Genomic DNA, 22,762 nt, shown 5'->3' with positions numbered 1-22,762 from the left:
ACCAGAAATTGTCTGCCCTTTTGCAACCCCAGACAAGACCAGACTGGCACGAGCCTCTTCTCTATGCAATCGACTATTGAACCTATTAATAAGTGGTTTAAAGCCAACATGTTTACTCGTTCTTGTCTATCAGGGGTTTGGTTTGATTAACTGTTACAGAGTAATCGCTGTAATGGAAAAACACATGTTTATATTATCGTGCTCATTCCCTAAAATAGGTCATTTCAAGCTATAGTAACACCTCAACAGATGGACTCACATGGCAAGAATTCCACATAAGCAGAATAAAAACAGTGCAGTTGTCGATATTGTAAAGATATCTGTGCAGGGACATTTATTTAGGATTGTCTCAAGTGTCAGCACTCTATATCAGTCAGTCACAACATTCACACACATCTCTCTCTCTCTCTCTCTCTCTCTCTCTCTCTCTCTCTCTCTCTCTCTCTCTCTCTATCATTCCCTGTGAGGGCTGTGCTGCATATCCATCCATCCATCCATCCGTTCGTCCATCCAGCCATTTTCTGTATTGCTTATCCTACACAGAGACTGTTCCCGGAGACAAGGTGGGGGACAATTGCACATGCACACACACACACACTCAAACACAGATAACAGTCTAAAATCAGGTAGGTAACCCCAGAAGCACCTGAGAAAATATTCAAACTCCACACAAACAGTGTGCATGTAGGAATCAAAAGCCCAACCCTGAGCTTGATGATGCTGGGGCTTGTCTGCTCTGTCCATACCTCCAAAAGCAGAAAGTCTTTTAGCTGTTTAGCTTCAAAGAATCAGCAATCATCAACTGTTCCTGACTCTGACCCACCTGAAGTGAAACTGTATATATTAAAGCTGAAAAAGTGATTTTTAGAAAGTGATTTTTCCTTAAACACCCACTAGATGTCACCTTTAATGCCCTTAACTCGAGTGGGAAGTCAGGAATTTCAAATGCTTAGTGACTCCTGATGAATGTCTGTGAGCAATGAAAAGAAATACAGCAGTCTTCAGAAATATTATTCTACTAAGAAGTGAAGTATAACCATATTGTGTTCCTCTAGAAAGTTTACTCTATGAAGGGTGCGCTTACTGCCCTTGCAAAATACTTTGTCCCAAATAGCTGAATGCTTGTGACAACAGACAACACTGTATTTCTCAGTAATTGTTCCAAGTATGTTCTGGCATGATTTAATTATCATCTAACAACATCCTATGGATGTAGTTGAGTGAGAAAGCCTTGAGAAAGTGAGAGAGAAGTGAGAGACTGCAGACTGGAGGCGAGAAGAAAGAGTTGAGCAGAACTCAGTGCACACCCTGTGGGGTGTGTGTGCATGTGTGTCCCACTGAATTTTAAACACACACACACAAACAAACTGTGGGGTGTGAGCATACCCCACTGTTCCACACAAAAGACCTCAGCGACTTCTTCACTAAAACTACACTCAGTCTCAGCCAGGCACACAGCTTCTGCGGTTTCTTGCCACTCCAGATATCCCCAGACTGTGCCAAAGTGGCCGACAGCTTTCACAGCTCATACAAAACAGCAGGGAAAATCTTTAGTATGAGCTTAGGGAAGATTTTAAATAAAGCAAATGTTTATGGGCTGAAGAAATGTTTTAGCTTGACTCATGGCATTCAGAAACACATTGTAATTCAGAAAATACTATTAAAGACAATTAAGAAAGAATGGAGTAATATGTTAAAAGTTCTCTGAGATATCATAGTTTTCTCAGTTTGATCATTTTTGAAGTTCACGTCTCTGAAGTCTCACAGTCCAAACCAATACCATCACATCTAGTTTACCGGTTTATTAGTTTAAATCTATTACTAACAGTTCTACTACTGCTACTACTGCTAATAGTGAATCAGTTATGCAGACTGCAGATGTGTGGCTTTACATGTTGCATATTAGATTTGTTATCTTAAGGTCTGATGACCATAGAATAATTGACTGTCCAAAAGTCTGACATGAAATCTGAAATATCAAAAGCATTAAAGCAAGCAAGCGAGCATGACAGTACATCCATTGTAGGTTTTGAGAGGCAGAGAATAAGTAAATATGGGAGCAGGATAGTTAACGTGAAAAATAATACGTTTCAGCAATTTAAATAAATAAACAAACAAACAAATAAATAAATAAATAAAACCAGCCAATTGTTCATGGACTACCATATTGTTCCACCCACCATAAAAAAGGACAACTTAGAGTTCATAGTGCCATGAGCTCACGTCTCACTTCACTCACTCACACACACCCTTTATAGAACTGCTGTAATCTTCATTATGATCACTATTTTGTAAAGTTTTAATGACAGAATGATGTCATCCGGGCAGTGTGTGAGTCTGCAAGGGCTTGGCAGGTGGTTGAGAGCAGACAGCTGCAGTCTGAGTCTGTCTGGCCCTCTAGGCCTCCTGTAGGGTGGTGTAACACCACTAGTCACACACACACACACACTCACACACTCACACACTCACACACTCTCACACACACACACACACACACACACACACACACACACACACACACACACACACACACACACACACACACACACACACACACACACACACACACACCCTCTAACAGCTCCAGATCCTTGTCAGGCCCATCTGCTAATATCCCCAATTTTTCCACCAGATATAAATCCTTAGAAATTTGCTGTCTAGAACTTTAGTTAAAAAGGATGTATTCCAAAAGTGTGTGTAATGTTCTGTTGTGCCAACAAATACACTTGCAGTTAACAATTCTCATGGCAAGAACAGTGGGAAAAGGCATTGTCAGCATTACTACTCGAAACAGTGCTTTCTATTTTTCTGCTTTAAACTGAACCATCCTACTGGTTATTAATAGATAAGTTCTGACTTAAAATTGACAGTAAAATAATCTACAGTGAGTGGATTTTTTTAACAGGGACACTGTATAGTTTTAATTGAACCTTTTAGACCTATAATATCTCACAAGCTTGGAGACACTTGTAGAGGGATCTTAGGTGACTCCTTAGACTCTTTAAAAAAAACAAACATAAAAAATAAATAAAACAAAAACGGTTTCGGTAGAAATATATACAGAATTCTTGATGCCATTGAATAAAATGAGCCCCTGAAACAGCTGGTATGAAACAGCCATCACATTTAAATGTGAGATTTGAGGTCTCACAAAATAAAACAGGCCCTATTCGTCAACAAAAATGATGGTGCTCATGACTTTGTTCTCATTTAACCACAACAAACAATACCTGATATCGAAATTGCAGTAGGTGAAGTTCAGATTCTCTCTGAGCTCTCAGGAGGCCTTCTTTCTTGCATCATTTCCAAACAGCTTGTCCCTTTGAAAATGACGATAGATCAGAATTTCAGCATTCAATTCCTGATATTTAGATATTTTAAACAACTTAGAACATGTTATATTTTTCTCTGTTAACTTTTAGGTGATTAAAAATATAGGAACAGATAGTCATAAAGAAAACAACATTTAATATCTGGGTGCAGTATTACTTGATTGCATTAACTGCATGAAGCCGGCATTTCACGGACATCGCCATACTGTAACATTCTTCTTCTGTGATGCTTTTCCAGGCTTGTACCACAGCTTCTATAATTTGTTGTTTGTTTTGGGAGCTTTCTCTCCTCATTCTCTTGCTGCTCAGTTGAGGTAAGGTCAGCTGATTTAAGATTTATGTGGTCTGAAGTCTGAAACCTTCCATTTTTTTTGCCCTGATGAAGCTTGTGTTCTCCCGCTGCATGATGAAATTCCTCCCATTTAATTTGGATTCGCTTCTATGTAAATTGGTAGACAGAATGTTCCTGTAGACTTAATAATTCACTCTGAATTACTGCCACTGTCATGAGTTACAGTACATCCTCAGTACAGATTAGTGAGTCTGTTTTAGAAACCACCATGCAAATCCAAACCATGAAACTACTTCCATTATTCTTGTGTCTTCGATCATGACTAGATCTTTTCTTTCTCCACACTTTGGTCTTTTCATGACTTCAGTGGATCTTACTTCCAGAACCTTTCTGGCTCATCTCTGTATTTCTTTGTGAATTTCAATCTGTCCTTCTGGTTCTTACTGCTGATGAGTGGATTGCATCTTGTGGTATGGACTCTGTATTTCTACTTCTGTTGGTGGTTTGAGGTTTTTCTTCACAGTTCTCACAATGATTCTGTCTTGTTTTTTTTTTCTTGTGGCTGACCTGTTCAATGTCTGGTTCTTAGTACAATAGTGGTCTCATTCTTTTTCATGGCATTTCAAAGAATTGTATTGGGTAACCTCAATGACTGTGTAATGGCTCTGAATGGCTTGATTATATCCTATAGCTTTTTGGTCTCTGGCCATGCTGATTTATCCTTTTAAAACAACAAACGGCGTCTTCACAGGTGAAACCCATGGCTCAAACCAAGAATTGATGTTCTCAGCAATTAAAGGCTGACAGGAGCCTATTCTAAGTTCTATTCTAAGTTGTATAACACTCATTACAAAATGTAAATATTAGAAAATAAATGCAGAAATTAATCATCTTTTTTCATCTAAAAATGTTATTTATTTAATTTTAGCACTTTTGAGAAATACTCTTATTTTTTTAAAGATTGCTCTGATGAGCATATCCTTTGTTAGAACAAAAAAGAAATAGTTTTGATTAATGTTGAGTATTTTGTATAATGTAATAATTTTGGTTCATTTTTATGAAGGGTGCCAACATTTCTGGTGGAGCTTTGTGTCACCTCAGCTTCAATTATACAAAGATAGAAACTCTACACAAACCAATTTGAGATTTTATTAAAAAAAAAAAAAAATTAAAATGAAAAGAATGGCCGAAAACAGAATGTAAAGAACAATCCAGACAAAAAATGGCTTTGACAAACACTACCAAAAAAGTGTACAGAGGAAGATTTGTCTTTAACCGGACAAGTTACCACTGGCAATTCTGTAGCACATGTAAAATAAAACAAACGAAACCAAATAAAATAAAAATAACTCTCATATAGATATCTCTATGAAAAAAACTTTTTATTTCTTCAAACAGTCTGTACAAAGTTCTCTGTTCATAAATTATTACTTTTTCCATAACTTAATGGATGTCTAGTATATGATGTTTCATGTTCATTAGCGACTCTTTCTGTATGCAGTCTCCCACTCGTTCATCCAGCTAAACATTGGCACTTGTTTCAGGTGTTAACTGGCAGAATCGCCCACACACAAGAGCTCCTGCTACACACACACACACACACACACACACACACACACACACACACACACACACACACACACACCTCAAGCATCCTTCAATCACTGCCCACACACACCATAGTTGAAGACCACACACACTCTCACGCAAACACACTCTCACGCAAACACACTCTCACGCACGCACACACTCTCATGCACGCACACACTCTCACGCACGCACACTCTCACGCACACACACTCTCACGCACACACACTCTCACGCACACACACACACACTCTCTCTCGCACACTCTCACACGCACACTCACACGCACACTCTCACTCTCACGCGCACACTCTCACACGCACACTCTCACACTCATTCCCTGTGAGGGCTGTGCTGCTAAAAGCCTGGATTGGGACTGAACAGCAGCAAAGTTTCAGGGACAGATCTGAGGAATACCAAACCTTCAGTTTCGATTTGTTCCTCTTTTATTTTTCTCCTACTTTCGTTCATCTCTCGGTCATGGCCGACTACCAAAACATCCTTTGATTAAGCAGCAGCGTTTTTGCCTTTGAAACTATGAAACTGAATGTCTAGACAAGATTAACTCACGTTCAACGCACATCTATCCTCATAACAATAACATTTGCATTAAAAAAAAAACCGAAAACATTTTTTGTTGAATGAAAAGGAAAAAAAACCCCAAAGCATTAAAAAAAAACCTAAAAGAAAACAAATGTAGATGAGGGCAGCTCCAGAGCTAGCCATTTGGTCTGGAGGGGCCGGGCTGAACCTGCTAGCCCGGCCAATCGAAACAGAGGAGAACGCAAATCTGAGGTAGATAATTGGTCGATAGGACCACCAGTTAAAAAAAAAAAAAAAAACAGTCTTTTGGAAGACAACCTACTTAAGCCAAAATAAAATCCTACTGTAATTTGGGAGGAAAACAAATAAAAAGCATTCTCCTGCTGAACGAAAGCATAGCAGATAACCACTGTGCTGATCAGTTCATAGTTTCAAACTTCTCCTTTTCCACGTTCTAGTTTCAGATTTCAGTTTCGTGTGCTCTGTAGTGATGTATGTGGCACTTGTCGGATCCAAATCTTCCTTCTTGCTTGTGTCCAAACCTAGACAACAACTAAAAACAACCGGATGCATATATACAAAGAAGGCACATTCTTAAATTGCAGTCCAGTCCATTAAAAAGCCTATCTTGCTTAGGGAGGAAATGACATTGTACTCATTATTTGATCTCTGCTTGCTAGCTCACTGTCTTTGGTGAAGTAAACTTGAAAGTGCCGAGTTCTGTTTGCTTCCTAAAAAAAGAGCTAGGCAAACTAAAATCTACAGAAAATCAATCTCATCTCAAAACCTCCACTTAATCCTTGCTTAAAGTTGCCATGGAAGGCTTAGTTCATCTGTACATGGTCATAAAAACACATTAAATCTGCGAAAAATAATCCCTTCCTCCCTCCCCCAAAAGAAAAATTTAAAATAAAAGACTTGGTCACACCATTTTCCCCACAGCTAAACTACAACAGCAAGTTTTTCTTTTTCTAAAAGGCATTTTTAAAATGATCATTCAGCAGAATTTCTACCACATTCAACCAACCAGAGGCGTTGTCCCTCTGATTACAAAAACAGTACATTGTATTTAAACTCAAATCAACATTTTTTCAGCACTCAACACGGTTTCTATTCTAAAAAGCACTATGGAGATCAGAAAAAAAGCAAAACACTTAAACTAAGCAAACCAAATTTCATTAGCTAGATCCTAAGAAAAGCCCTATTCAGCTGATTTACAAGGCCATAGCTGATTTGAACGTCTCTTTCTCCGGTTGAGCCTCGGTTAGAGGCTACATGTACAGCTGTATGGAACAAACTTAAGGCAAATTGTATGAAGAGAAAGAGAAAGATCATTCTAGATCAACTGGAGAAAAAACACACTGTACAAGAGGACACATGTAACACTTCACCATTGCAACACACACTGCAAGCACAAAAACACCTTTTCTCAGGATGTCCGGCTAATAAATCTCTTCAATCAACAGAACTATCTCAGTACAAAGAAGAAGAAAAAAAAAAACAATTCTGAGAAAAATAAAATCAGACACACATCTGAAATCATAAAAAAAAATCAACAATGGACACCTGCTACCATGTACATCTAGTCACATGATCCTTTGAGGTCTTGCACCCATGTGACAATTCCTTGGTAAAAATAAACTTTTTTTTTTTTATTAAAATAAAACTTTTTTTTTTTCATTTTCATGTTCTTCTTAGATAGCTAGCATCCTCAAGATTTTATTTGCACCTCACAGAACTTATACCAAAAATAGTCTGGGTAGTTGTTTTTAAAAACAGAGAAAACTCATCGTTTCAAACGTCGATCGAACGGTCGAGCTTAATCCAACAGAGGAAGCATGATTGTTGAAGCTGTCGCTCCTCTCAGTCTCCTGAGTGCTGAGGACCCTGTACCAGAGGAGCACACCTGATCACACACACACACACACACACACACACACACACACACACACACACACACACACACACACACACACACACACACACTTTACAGACCTTACGACAAGCATAGCATCATGCACTCATCATCCACTGCGTTGAATGATTACAGAAGTGGCACACAGCAAATAGTAAAAGATTTAGGATAAAGACTTCCATAAACAAAATGACACTTGGGTGAGATTTACATGCACCTTTTTCCACCAAACTAAATTCCTCTCAGAAACAGAGAGCAGTCTGATTGGCTCAAAACCAAGTTTTCAGATTAGAAGAATCAAACAGCAGAGGTTCGGTGATGTCTGACTAATGTAGAATATTGAAGCTGATGTTTTATTAGACCTGAAAGTCGTACCTCTTCATCACTTGGTTTGTTGGTAGGCATAGGGGGAATGATCCCCGCTAGACTCCACCTGAGGCTGTGAGCTATTCTCCTGGAAATGGGAATCAAAATAGAAAAAAAACATAGCCATGTGACTAAAACACACTTTGGGATATTTTAAAGAATGAAGAGTGACGTATGCTTCTACTAACCTCCACTGCAGCAGGCTGCATAGGAGTGTACTGAGGGATGTATGCGCCCTGTAATGCTGCATTAGCCGGCATGAACTGGAACACATACACATGCAAGCACACACGCATGAACACACACACACAGAAAAGATGCAAAGAATGTAAGCATGACTTGTAAAACCACATGACACACCTTAAGCAAATAACACTATTGACTTTTAGTAACTCACTTAGCACAAGCTGAGATCAGAAGCTAGAATGTACAAAGAATATATAATATATAATGTACAGTGTCGATGTTATATACACATAAATCATAAGCATTTAGTGCTTTAGATAAGATTTATTTTGTTTGTGAATACTGGGAATAATTATTTAGTAGTATGTTGTTTTTTTTGGTTAATTTAAGATTAAAATAACTCTGAGCTATTTCCCAGATGCAAACTTCCTTTTCTAACGTCACCATTTACACATTGAGTGCCTACAAATGAGAGTGCCCATGTGTTGTGGTTTAATATTACGTATGTGTGGACTGATTGACTTGGCAAGGGGATTTTTTTTTTTTTGTGTGTGTGTGTGTGTGTGTGTGTGTGTGTGTGTGTGTGTGTGTTCCCTCACCGCTCCTGTACTGCCCAGAGTGAGGTGGCTCATCTGCTGAGAGAGGGGACTCATCATGGATGTTGGCTGCAGTGACATGGAGGGATCCATAGAGGGCGATAGTACAGCTCCCTACAAACAGAACCGAAGACGAGAGTGACATCACTTGAGGACAGAACAAGAGATGCCAAATATTCAGACTGGCCATACAGGACTGCCTAGTGTGTTAGAGGTGGCTCTAAAAATACACGACAGCAGCCAGCAGACTGATTCCTTTTTTCCACTGACGTTATAGCATTCAGTCATTCATTCTGCATCAGCTGTCCTGCCTCTGTCACTGAAAAACTCCTCCCTCAACAATTCTGCCATAATAAAAACAGGGTTTGGTTGCTTTATATCTGCCTTGAGGCCTGGAGCTTGTAATGAGATACATACCATCTATAGTCAATTTCAGACTTCTTTTCACCTCTAGTGAACATGACCAACTTGGCTGTATGGAATGACTAACAAATAAAAACCCTGTATTTTTGGTCTGCAATACAATATTAGTTCAAACAGCTTTCGTAAAAAGGGCATGTTTTGCTGCCCTGCCCTCCATTTTGAATTCTTTTCTAATTTAAGGCAAATGTTCGCATTAAAAATGAGGTTATCAGCAATAGCTTGTAGAAAACCAGTGAAAAGTACATCCCTAGAAAGATTTCTTAATATAGAATTTCTTAGTATTTGGTACATATTTCCCCATTTTGCTTTAATGACAGGAGGCACACAAGCTGGCAAGGTCTCAACAAGTTTGTATAATCACGTTAGATGAAATTCATCAATTCATCTGAACATTTGCTTTACGGAAGGTAAACAATGGAATAACAATGGAACAATTCTTACCGGATGCTGCATAATGTAGCCCTGGTGGGTGACCCAGGACGGAGTCTGAACCTAAATCACACACACACACATACACACACACACACATACACACACACACACACACACACACACACACACACACACACACACACACACACACACACACACACACACACACACACACACACACACACACACACACACACACACACAGAGAGAGAAATAGAGAATAAGAGAAATTCTGTAGGTTTCACACCTTTGCTCTTCTTAGAGGTGAGACACTTCTTCATAAACACATTGTGCACATGTAAAACTAACAAGAATACATACACAAATGTACACAATTATGGTGATCAGAAGTAGGTCATTCCATGTTACTTCTAAATCCATACATAATTATGCATTAATTATCTTACTCTATAAGTAAGCAGACTCTGCCTTATTTTTGTAAGTAAGCAGACTCTGCCTTATTTTTGGAACAAAGATTAAATTGTGAACAGAAAAGATGTGTTTTTTTTTTTTGTCAAGGTCACTTTCAACTATATTGTTATAATCCACATAATACTAAATTAACTAAATGAACACCCTTACACTTAGAGCTGGATAAACATCAGTATAATACTCAACAGATCTAAATACATAAATGAGTAACTAGTTCAGTAATTAGCTTAATGCATCTTTGTCCACATCAAAAACAAATCAATTTTTTTTTATTTCATACTGTATCTATAGAAAGAGTTGAAAACTACAATAAGGGAAAGGCAGGCAGGAGAAGGTGGTTCATTCAAACACAATTTTCACAATTTTAAAATGAATTACTAAGAGGTTAAATTTACAATCTACAATTTGGGGAAAAAAGTGAATAAATGAATAAAGAACAAAACACTAAAACAGCAGTGTGTGATAAAGAGATTAAATGTTTCTTTCTTTTAGTTATTTATCTTCAGTAACTGCCTTATCCTAGTCATAGTTCTGGTCATGTCTGATGATTAATATCATGTTTCTCATCGTATCTTTCTTTATAGGCCAACCTTTCCACATTATCCATGTGAAAGAATATTATTAGAATTTTAGACTCTTTTTATTTGGATATTTTTTTAGTTTAGGATAGTTTTGCACAACAGAGCAGGATGAAAGACCGCTCACAAGCATCCAGTTAGAAAAGGCATGTCTAAGTGTCTAAATGAAACTGCCTTCAGCTTGTCTATCATAAGCTCAAAATGTATGAACATTGCTAGAAAATCTACAAATATGAAAATTGGAATTTCCAAAGCTTTGGATTGATACATGCCGGGTATGTGGACATATAGGGTGACATGGCAGGTTGGGCGATCATTCGGTTGGTAATGCTGTAAGGGTGATAGAACCTGCGGAGATAGGCAGAGTGAAAAAACAAGCAGAATGAGAGACTTGGCAGTTGGCAGCATGTCCATTAGTCAAGTGGATGCGAGAGGTGAAAGGGTTCCACGGCTGTCACGTACCCGTTCTGCATAGCTGCAGCAGTGGGGTCGTATGTGAGCGTCATTCCAGCCTGAGAAAAAAGAGACAAAGATAGGAAGAGAAAAAAGCTCATGAATATTTTGCCATGACTGTGATTCTTATTCCTGTCAGCGTTTTACAGCCTTCTCCTTTACTCCCACACAACCTCCCTTTCTGTCTCTCCCTCTGTTACCTACATAGAAATATACATACATGCACACAAGTCACCTTTTTAAGCTTATATATCAGCATGTCAGACACATTCACAGCTTCATGCTGCATGTAATACAATGTACAGAGCACTGAAAAATGACAATATAGAAGGTTTTGTCATAGCGATTAAAAACATATTTATAACATCCATACACATCCATGCAAAAGCACATTTACAGAACTTACAAGTCTGGCTTCTCCTTCCCTGGCCCATGTTCGTCCATTAGGCACATATTTATTTTGGCTCTGTCGTTTTTTCTGCCCTCCATCTGCAAACTTGCACAGCAGTGGCTCAGTAGGGGCTACAGGAAAAGAGATACAGAGATTAAAAGACAGAATTTTCTACAGTCTTTTGCCCACTAGTGTGTCTGCTAACATCAGGAAAGTGGTGTGATGGAACACAGTCACACCTAGGGTAAACAGTCCAGCTACTGGCATGAGAATGGCTCCAGAGAACCTGGAGTCTCCTGGAGTAACTCACACTCTGGAGTGTCCCGCTGCAACACCCTGCTGTCCTCTATTCAGAATGCCCACTCACAACCTTTTCCCATTATACTAAAAATATAGACATCTAAACTGGCAGTTGCATTCCCATAATCCCCCTTGCCCTCACCCTCCCTTTTCACTGAGGCAACATGAGCAGTGGAGACTATTTCAATCTAATAATCCAATTACAAAGCTTAGAGAGGAAGAGCTAGACATACTAGAGAGCCATTTACCATCTACAGAGAGAGAGAGAGAGAGAGAGAGAGAGAGAGAGAGAGAGAGAGAGAGGGAGAGAGAGAAGGAGAGAGAGGGAGAGAGAGAGAGAAGGAGAGAGAGACGGAAAGGATAAGAGAAATCGACAGAGCATGAGAGAGAACGAAAAGGAGAGGGTGAGCGAGAAGGGTGAACCTCCACACTGTGTTCAACATTAGCAACAAACTGCATTCACTAATCAATAAGCACTTATTCCTGCATTAAGCCTATAGTAACAGCAAAGCCTATCGTTATTCTGTGTGCTTGCTTCAATCTAAGTGCACATTTGTTTGATCTGCGCTTTGCACGGCTCCACGGCTGAAAGCTCAGGATGACTAAAGGCAAATGAATAGAGAATGAACCTGCTCTATCAGAAACCTGCTAGAAAAGTGCTGCGTCTTAATGAACAACCAAACACAATATATCAATGAGTACACACACACACACACACACACACACACACACACACACACACACACACACACACACACACACACACACACACACACACACACACACACACACACACACAGAGTTCTATGTTACCCATTACTCCGGCTGGCATCTTGAGAAACTTTCCGTTGAAGTGAGAAATTACAGCATCACATTTTTCTGTGGACTCCATCCTACAAAAACAGAAGAATAAAACCTTGTTAAGATCCTTCAAATCATTATATACTGAATATCCACATACACACAAAAAAAAAAAAATTGATTTGCGTAAATGCTCACAATAAAAACTAATACTTTGTTGAAACACTTTTTGATTTTATTACACCACTGGGAAATAATCTTCCAGTGTGACTTGACATGACAATGTTTTCCCAGTCTTTCTCGCAGAAACAGTCTCCATCCATTAAACTGTAAGGACATCATCTGTGCACAGCCTGCTTCAGGCTTCTGCAGATTTTTCAGCTTTCAGAAACATCGACCTCCTGCTGAATAAACTATTGCTTTGTTGTTTTGGATGTTTGTTTTAGGTTCATTGTCAGTCTGAAAGGTGAAATTCCTTTTTATTTTATATTACTAGCAGATACCTGAATGCTCTGCACTAAAATAATCTTGTATTTGTAGCTATTCTGGATTTCTGACTGAAGAAAAGCTTCATGTTGCCACCACCATGCTGTTTGCTCTCTCTCTCTCTCTCTCTCTCTCTCTCTCTCTCTCTCTCTCTCTTTGCAGCAAAGCATTTAATTACTACTTTTGCAATTGCACATTTTCTCACATGAATGGGTTTAAGGGATATTTTTGTGTGAGAAAGGGCTTCCTCATTTAGCCCCGCTACCCCATGCACATGCCGAGATATGCGCTTGTACTAAAATTATACATTTTGGAAGGATGTCCTGCTCTTGTTGATGTCACTGCACTGATACATTTTCTCTACTTGTTGATGATGGACTTGGTGTGGAAATTTATAAATTCTTTTATACTGTTCTTCTGATCAATAATTTAGACCATGCATGGTTTCTAAGTTCCTTGGCAGACCACAGCTTCAAGAGTCAGATAAATACAAGAAGATGTGGAGAAAACACCTATAGAAACAGCTGAAATTAGTTTGGGGTAACTTGGATAAGCTGGCAGCTGTATGACGAATACTTTTTTTCTTAATACGTTATAATTTCACATTGAGAGTGAAAAAAGTTTTCCAAGTTTATGAAGACTTTTTATGTTTATTGTAATAAATAAATTAGGTTGCCTTTAAGGGGACCAGCTAAATTGCCCAGTCAGAAGTCAGATAGTCCAAAATTTTAAACACAAACACACAGAAATACAAAACAAGTCATTGTTGCTGACTATGAAGCTGTTAAAAGGTGGAATAAAGTACATTATAAATTGTACTGCATTTGCTTGTAAATGACCGATAACTGTTTACTAAATATGCTAATGCATTTAGGACTCTCAGGAACCTTAATCAGCAGTAACAGGTGCCAAGGCAGTGCCAAAGCTGCCTTTGGTGCAGTTATACTCCCTGGCACACTGAGACAGGTGCATGAGGTAAAAGCACACACTGCAGCTGCACGTTATCCAGCTAACTCTTTCTCAAACAAGCACACACACACTCCTGCAGTGAGCACACATCAGAGATGAGCTATGACACAGTTAGAAAGGAGTGTTCACCCTGACAGGATTCAGTTCTCACCTCACCCCATTCCAGAGCTGAATCAGCACATTTTGGGTGGGTTTTTGCAATTGATCTAAATGTCATGGTAAACCAAAATTCCAGCCACAGCTAAACCAGTGAGCCTCAAACATTCAGTCAAGACTCACCTCGCAAACCCAACCCCTCTGCTTGCACCATTAGCATCGCGCAGTATGCGTGTGGAGACGACCTGGCCAAAGGGCTTCAGCAAGGTCTCAAGCTCCTGCTCATCCACCGTCAGAGGCAAATTGGAAATGTACAGGTTAGTGGGGTCCTGTTCCTGTTGCTTTATAATGGGAGAGAGAGAGAGAGAGAGAGAGAGAGAGAGAGAGAGAGAGGGAGTGAATATAAGGTAACAGAACTGATAAATGACATACAGTAACGCACAAAAATATCAGCTAATTTTACCAACACCTGGGTTCACACAGGTGTAAAAACATCTGGCACCTACAGTCTTATCATCCAAGCACCCAGTTCTCTCTCTCTCGGTCACACACACACACGCACAAACACACACAGGTTTTTATTTGATCAGTTTAATGGCTGCACATTTGGCCGGTTCTTAGGAACGTTACGGAGTTATTTCCACTTTCTCTCTGTGTGGCACAGGCCCAATACATTTGAGTTATAAACCTGAAGACGCATACCTGTAGAAATTCTCATCCGGTATGTCAGTCCTTTAATCCTTCCATGACTATCTGAAACCTATTCATGGATACAGGGCTGCATGATTACAATAACTGATCACAATAATTTAGGCAAATGAGACTTTGTACATTTTTTAGTTTATGTGCATTTATGCCACTATAATTCTCCAATCTAAAATTCTGGATTCATTTCCTATAACAGTACAGATCAGACAACGTTTCCGGCTTCAATTCAAATGATCGAATGGTTTATATCAAGGGTCTTGTTTCAATTTGTCATTTTTTCGTTAGTAACAATTCATTTAGAGAGTCTTGTATGGCAGACACTCCAGAGAATGTAAGCCTAATATTAAAAGGAATAAAAACATTAGTTTATAATTAACTACATCAATAACACTATACTATTGTTGAGATGGTGGATGGAGGCTTTTCTGTTTTCTGTGGATGTTTATGAATCTCTGCGCTTTGGATCAGTTAGCTTTCCATCATAGGAGAGTCTTCAGGCCAGGCTTTCTATTTTTCTTAACAACATTGCACCTGATTTGCTTTGAAGACAGGAAATAATAGGCTGGTAAGGGAATGTTTGTAACTGCTATAATGTAAGTGAGAACAGGAAATAACTTATTTTGCTAATATATATATAACACTAAATATACATTAAATATAACTAAGCACTTAAAAAGTGTAGCATGTTGTTTATAAAGAACTTAATGATTGTACTCAACTTTAATTGCAATAATTAATAATTGTAAACAAATCATATATTCGTAAGACCATGAATACACTTTTTTCAACAGTCATATTAATTAGCACATCTTTTAAATGCTAATTTGCATTATTAGACCATGAATTTATGCAAACCGACGGATCAGCTCTAATATCTAACTGTTAAACACTTAGCTAGCTTTAAGTATCAGTCAATTATATTTACTTCATTAAAGAAAAAGAAAGTGTGCAAGTGTCAGTAGTTTAGAGGTGAGTCCTATCAATCCATCCTTTCCAAAATATTACAGATGGTGTGGAATAGATGTGAGGACTTATTATTTTAGCATTGTGCTGGGTGTGATAATGAGTAAGAATGGTCCCTCTCTTTGACTATATGGTTTTAATATAGATGTATGGATGTAGACAGGACTGCTTCACACTCTCACTCTTGTACTAGGTGCTTTTTGCCAATAAAGGGTCAGTCAGCATGAATACTGATGAGCCGAAATCTACATGCTAGTCGTGGTCCCTTCTAAGCGGCATCACATCAGCTTTCTAAGTTACATCAGCATCAGCAGAAACACACACAGAGAGAGAGAGAGAGAGAGAGAGAGAGAGAGAGAGAGAGAGAGAGAGAGAGAGAGAGAGAGAGAGAGAGAGAGAGAGAGAGAGAGAGAGAGAGACTCCCAGGAGAGTGAGGGGCTGCCTCATTAATATTCATTAACATCCTACTGCATTCAACACCCGCCAGACAGAACCAGAGAGAAGGAAGGACAGAAAGGAAGAGGGAGAGAGAGAGAGAGAGAGAGAGAGAGAGAGAGAGAGAGAGAGAGAGAGAGAGAGAGAGAGAGAGAGAGAGAGAGAGAGAGAGAGAGCGCAAAGGAAAGAGTAGGCGAGATATGGGGGTAGGATTACCAAAGTAACACTCTGGCAGAAAGATCAACATGGCTCTATTAGGGAACAGTGAGGATTTGAGAGCAGCTGAGCTCTGAGAGGCTGAACCCAGCACAGTGAAATGAAGAAAAAAGGACATAGGATCAACAGAGCTGTCAGAAACTGTTTAGTCTAAAAACACAGGAAAAAAAATACATTTAAACACAAATCAACAGCAGGCATGGAGCCCATCATATCCAATGGCATGTGGTATGTAAATGCTGTCCTATTTCACAAGGCTGACTTTCAACAAATCCATCAATTTCACTAAAGGAAGTGAGTTAAACCTCTAGTGTAATTAAACGGCTTCTCTTGCTGGGAGTCAAGGACAGTTACCCGACCTCATGTGCACACCATATGATTTGGTACTATAGGGAAGAGTGTTTGGTCAGCAGATTAGTGGGTTAAATGTGACAGAGGAGATTAGCAGTGATGTCTAGAAGCCGGCTAGTTGCAGGCATACATTGCTAAATTACTATTTCAGCTCTGGCATTAACATCTTGAGAGTGCTTTGGGGTTTACTGGAATTACAGTGCGTTTGGATAGAAAAGCCATCGGAATGACCAGGTTTCCTCAATCCGGCACACTCACATGCTCGTGTGGCTCGATCAAGAGAGAAGTGTTTTAGATATTTGGAGTATTTGGTTGGGTGGCTGATGAAGTCCTCAACCAAGGCAGATTTTTTCAATGCTATAACAGAACCTATTTAAACCATAACAATATAAACAATATTCAATGGAAGTCTATATATAACACAAAATAACAACAACCGCCATATGCTAGAAAGTCTACAAATGTCTACTAGACTTTTCAATGTTAAATAATATGATCTCAATTTAATATGAATAATGTGTGACTAAAGCTTTTTATTTAATGTGATCTAAAAGTGACAATTTTATAAAAAGTTTACTGACTGCTTCAATAACAATCCTTAAATTTTCACTGTAAGTAAAATGTAAGTCAACAGGATTTTCAGTTCTTTTCTCAGTTAAAGGGAAACATGCTGAAATTCTTGTCGCTGCTAATCACACATACTTCAGCTGTGAACAAAAGGTTCACACGCTTCAAATACAACTAATCATAAAAGGAGGGGGAAAAAAATCACTGTCTTGGAAACAGCTTGCAGCTTACTATTACTTACAGGTAAATAAAAACATTATCACCGTGGATAGTATAAAGCTATAAGTCCATCATCAACTTCTATTTTTAAGGTATACCCAATTCTCTTATTTAATAATGCTTATAAATACATATAAGTGCCCTCTCCTGCAGCTTCAGCTCTGATCCGAGAGGTATGGTTAAGCAAAAATTTGGGCACTGGTGGTATAATTACATATTTTATCGATTTCTTAAGTGAAAATGAGTAAACACAAGCAAAAATATAAAAATTTTTTGGAATCTCCATTAAACAGAAAATAATTCAATTCAATTAAAATTTAATTGTTTAATGCTTTTTTACAACTGACATCATCTCAAAGCAACTTTACAGAACATAAACATAGAACAAAAGGTTATTATAAAGAATAATATAAAGATTAATATAATAAATATTCATTTAGAACAATAAAACTGTGGTATGTGCAAGAATTTGGACACCATTCCAATTATAAAGTCTCAGTTAGTTAGGGCTTAATTGACTCATTAGGACTCATTAGGCAGGTCAAAAATTGTCTTTAGGAATTACAATTCCAGAATGTAATTGTCACCCTTAAGCCTTTGTAATAACACTTAACAACAAAGAGAAGCTGCCTTCGGATCTGAAAATGAAGCTATTGTAAAACTGATATCTATAAAGCACAGGAAGGCTATAAAAAGCTCATCCTGTTCACAATTTCCATTGTCTATAATGTCATTAAGAAATGGCAGTTAAGGAAAAATGTGGAAGACCATGAAATACTATTGCATGGTGGCCAGAAAGGTAAAGCAAAATCCCCACGTTAAACTGCAGAAGGTTTTAACTGACACAGGAGTGCTGGTGCACCAGTCTTCTCTGCAACATTACTTGCACAAACATGATTTGCATACACAAGACTTTCACTTTTGTGATAAGGTCACAAGTAAAGTTTATCGCTCTTCCATGTATAACAATATATACTTAAGCTAGAGGCATTTCGGTTGAATTAGAAAAATGGAAAAGATCAAAAGGTATGTTTGGCAGAAAAAAAGAAGCAGAATTTGATGAGTAGAACTATTAAGCATGGGGGTGGAGCGACTATGATTGTGTTTGTGTGGCATCCAGTCGCACAGGAAATACTGAGTTATAATTGAAAGAATCAATTCCGGTTACTATAAACAAATTCTACAAGCAAAGTGACATGACTAAGAAGTGAACCTGAAAAATAGACTGGCTGTATAAAAATATACCTCTGTGATATTTACTAAAGAGGCTGTTACTAAGCTTGTGCATTAATATTTGCAGAACAAGGTGTTGATTTATTTTCACTTGAAAAATCAACAAAATATGTCATTTGGTCTGAGGTTGTCAAACCTTGGCATATAACTGTATGTGAGCTCAAAGTTAAGAGCTAAAGTTTTAAATAGATTTGAGTAATTAAATGCGTTTCCAAGAGTGTGTTTAATAATAATAATAATAACAACAGGAGAGTATGCAGCAGGACAGAATTTTGGCAGAATTGGAGAGGACATCTGTTTGTGCAGAAAAGCAGGTCAGCAGCTAACCATTCAATCAACTCAGGTCACATGATTCTGTGTATAAGACACACAGACTGACAATCAGAGCTGGAATAGGGTGTGTGTGTGTGTGTGTGTGTGTGTGTGTGTGTGTGTGTGTGTGTGTGTGTGTGTGTGTGGCAGCTAGAAGCTGGTAATCAGCAGTAATGTTCCTTGTTATCTATCCATCTGCCTGTAGAACACACAGGATGAGGGACATGTCCGTGCGAAACACACACTCGGTCATACAGAGCTTGCAGCACAAGGTTTGATAAATTGAACTTTCAGTCAGCAGGTCGTAAGACTTTTTAGCACAGCAATTCCGATGTGCACTGCTTTTACTCACTTGCAGGGCACTGCAGAAATGAAAGACGTGTTTGACACTTCATGATTCATTCTTTCAATCTTTCCACTTTTTCCAAAGTACCACACTCTTTTACAGCTCAGTTTGTGTCCCATGCAATCACAGCCCATGCAGGTAGCTTACAGTTGTACATGGCTTTATACGAATATATTAAACAACAGAGTGGGAGGATGCAGTGTGAGGCAAACTGGAGGAATGTTAACACTACGAAATTGATTATTTTCCTTTGACAGCACACCCTATAGTGTTTATTCCTGTCTTATTGTATTTGTTTGTATTCATATTTAATGTCTCTGTGAATGAAACAATAATAAATGGGTGCATTAATATAAAACTAACATTTAAATTATATCCAATACCACTGACAGGAAATTAGTCAATAACTTGAGACCAATCTGACTTGACACTTCAACAACACTGCGGTATAACAATGTATGTTTATGTTGTCAATGACTTACTATTATCAATGGCTGAAAATGTGTTTGAACAAACTCCCTCAGAACCACTTGAATTTCCTGCCCTTTAATTTACACACCTCTCAAACAAACACATAGCTTAAGATTAGTTGAATGAAACCCATCAAGGCACCCAAGCACAGCTCGCAGAATTGCGTTCATTAAGTCCACACAGGCTGGTATTTCATTGTTCGATCGGTGAAAGAAAACCTTTAAAAAGAAAAGTTAAACGAAAGATCTCAACTTCCTAGGGAGAGCGGAACAAAAGCCAAGCTTAAGCTCACCCGCTTCACCCCCCGAACAGTGCAGCTCTAATTGGAAATGGAAAAGGTAGCGAGGGGCCAGTCCAGCAGCTCATACCCGCCTGTAGAGCTCCACGCAGCGGAACTCAGCTTTTATATGGACTGGATGGCATGGCGTCGGCGGGCCTGTTACCATGACTACCGCCAATTATTTACTTCCTTTGCTTTAGCTGAGCTATGTGAAAGTGCAGGGAGTGTGCTGCTGCTGCAGCAGCTCAGCTTTACACACTACAGAAGAGAGTATAGCGCACACAAACACACACACTCGCAATGTGCTTAATTGTTGAAGTAAAATTTGCCAACAGGAAAACCTGCACAGCTGCAAATCCCATTGCCACTCATAATCCCTCTTATTATATCTCTCTGTCCTGCCCCTCCTCCCTTGTCTGTCTGTCTTTCTCCCCCTTTCGTCTCTCTGATCCTTTTCCATACTCAGCCCACCATGCCTTCTCTTTAGGAGTGAATAGAGAGTTCTAAGTAGGGAGGGTTGGGGTGAAGGCTGCTAAGAAGCTACCATAGTGAAAATGGTGACTTTCCATCCCTCCCTCTCTCTGTCACTCTCTCTCCACCAGGTTCTCTCACATGTGGCTTTATCATGCCATTTGCAGCCAACACCTAAGCATTAGTTGCAAAGCGTGTGTGTGTGCGCGTGTGTGTGTGTGTGTGTGTGTGTGTGTGACGAGTGACAGTACAGGATGCGTTGATGTTAGTGCCAGAGTTGGGTGCGTCTCAAACAGTTTCTGCTTTGTAGCAAGTGAAGAGCCTTGTCAGGGAAACACAGAGGCTCCTGTGTATTTCCGTGTGTAGAGAGTGTGAGACAGAACAAGTGTAAAAGGCACATTCCCTGGGAGCATTCCCACTGAATAGCGTCACCCTACTTTCGTCAAACTTCTCCTTTCTAGATACTAGATACTTTCCTTTCTCCCCTCTCATCAGATTTCTACACATACCTTTGACAGAACGTGCTACATACATGAACACAGACACATATGGAAACAGAAACCACCCCACCTCTGCAGAGAGCAGGCTGGTCGACATGTCCAATCCGGCTTTCATTAAGACGCCTTTTCATTAAACTGAAAACAGAATTGTGAGCCTAAAGGACACCCAGACAGGGTTTGGCTTTACTGCTTTCAATTCAACCAAAAAAAGAATCGTCTGATTACAATTACAAAAAACTCTCTCATTCATTTTGGAAAGATTCATCCCAAGCCCAGATTTTTACTGTGCAATTCACACATGTCCATCAAAAGGCTTACACACACCATAATAAAGCAGAAAGAACAAGAGTAACAGGTGAGAGAGAAAGAGAAAGAGAGAGAGAAGAAATAACAGATAGTCTAACAGGTGTACTCTTACCTTTGCCATCTGTGCTTGCACACCATTGTTTTTCAGAGCGTTGACGGCTTTCTGTGCCGCAGCAGGGCTATCAAAGTCCACAAAGCCATAACCTGGAAACACATAAACTTTTAATCTTGGAACATTTTGATTATATGTGAATAGATCATCTTATGGCCTATCAAGTACATTCAATACAATACATGGCAGGAGTGCGTGACTGGTGCATATCCAGTGTAAACAAAATAGTGTGAAAAGCTGGTGCAGTTTGCTTAATATCGTATTAGAAGTATCTTGCAAATAAAAAGCTTACACTCTCATAATGTACTAGGCTGGAGAAGAAGCACGGCTCTATGGAAAGTATTTTTCTAGATAACACCCAATCTTAAAATAGAACCAGTCATCTCATTGTATCTAAAGAATTCTGAACTGAGATCATGATAAGCCCAAAAGGACAAAATAAAGATAGCAAAAAGAGAAGTCAAAACTACAGTAGTTAAGTTAAGGCTACATGGAAAAAAACTGAAGCCACATCCATTACTGCTGTCCCCTTTTCTGCCATCTGCACATATCAGCAAATCAGAAGAAGCCACAACAGAGTACGTCTTCAATTATTTTGTTTGAAACAGACAAGCTACATAATTGATGGATTAAATATTTAGGATTTGTACGAGAAGTAAAAAAAAAAGAGTAAAAAAACTCTTCTAAACTTTGTACAATGTCCAATTCATCTGCTAACGTAAATTTTTTATGACTTCTAAGATTCCTTCTATCGATTTATACAGTATGACTTTGTTTTGTGAAATAAAATGTTTTCTTTTACTTGCATTGTATAAGCTGGTTACATTTCATAGGCAACAAACCAACCCACCTAATGGGGGTTTCACAAATCAGTGCAATCTCAGTGTCTGTCTCAAACCAGGATATCGGATGGAAGACCCTCGTCAACTCAAATATGTTTATGAATAATATACTGTGGTGACCACTAACAAGAGCGATTGAAAGACACAACAAATATTATCTGGTTATGTGTCTAATAAATCTCTAATGACAGGTTTATGAACATTCAGCGTGTTATGAACATTCAGCAGATATTTCTGAACACTAGCTGGACT

General features: G+C 38.8%; 1 protein-coding gene across 7 annotated transcripts in view; it reads right to left on the bottom strand.

Annotated features, from left to right (window-relative positions):
• Positions 1-5,563: 5,563 nt before the first annotated feature.
• LOC113654304 (RNA-binding motif, single-stranded-interacting protein 1) overlaps positions 5,564-22,762 on the bottom strand; it is a 46,601-nt gene continuing 29,402 nt past the window's right edge. For 4 of the 7 annotated variants that reach the window (XM_047814568.1, XM_047814569.1, XM_047814571.1 and 1 more), the window contains 11 exons: positions 21,669-21,760; positions 14,362-14,519; positions 12,640-12,719; positions 11,542-11,657; positions 11,145-11,194; positions 10,955-11,030; positions 9,682-9,732; positions 8,821-8,931; positions 8,224-8,298; positions 8,045-8,137; positions 5,564-7,660 (listed from right to left, as the gene is read on the bottom strand). In XM_047814568.1, coding sequence (XP_047670524.1) covers positions 7,574-7,660; positions 8,045-8,137; positions 8,224-8,298; positions 8,821-8,931; positions 9,682-9,732; positions 10,955-11,030; positions 11,145-11,194; positions 11,542-11,657; positions 12,640-12,719; positions 14,362-14,519; positions 21,669-21,760 — 989 coding nt within the window. In that variant the 3' untranslated portion in view covers positions 5,564-7,573. The remainder of the gene's footprint in view (positions 7,661-8,044; positions 8,138-8,223; positions 8,299-8,820; positions 8,932-9,681; positions 9,733-10,954; positions 11,031-11,144; positions 11,195-11,541; positions 11,658-12,639; positions 12,720-14,361; positions 14,520-21,668; positions 21,761-22,762) is intronic. The other 3 variants (XM_047814572.1, XM_027164363.2, XM_027164365.2) reach the window with 3 other exon arrangements.

This window comes from Tachysurus fulvidraco, chromosome 6, assembly GCF_022655615.1.
Source record: "Tachysurus fulvidraco isolate hzauxx_2018 chromosome 6, HZAU_PFXX_2.0, whole genome shotgun sequence".
Taxonomy (NCBI): domain Eukaryota; kingdom Metazoa; phylum Chordata; class Actinopteri; order Siluriformes; family Bagridae; genus Tachysurus; species Tachysurus fulvidraco.
Note: the sequence above shows the minus strand (reverse complement) of the source record. Positions and strands in the feature narration are given on the sequence as shown.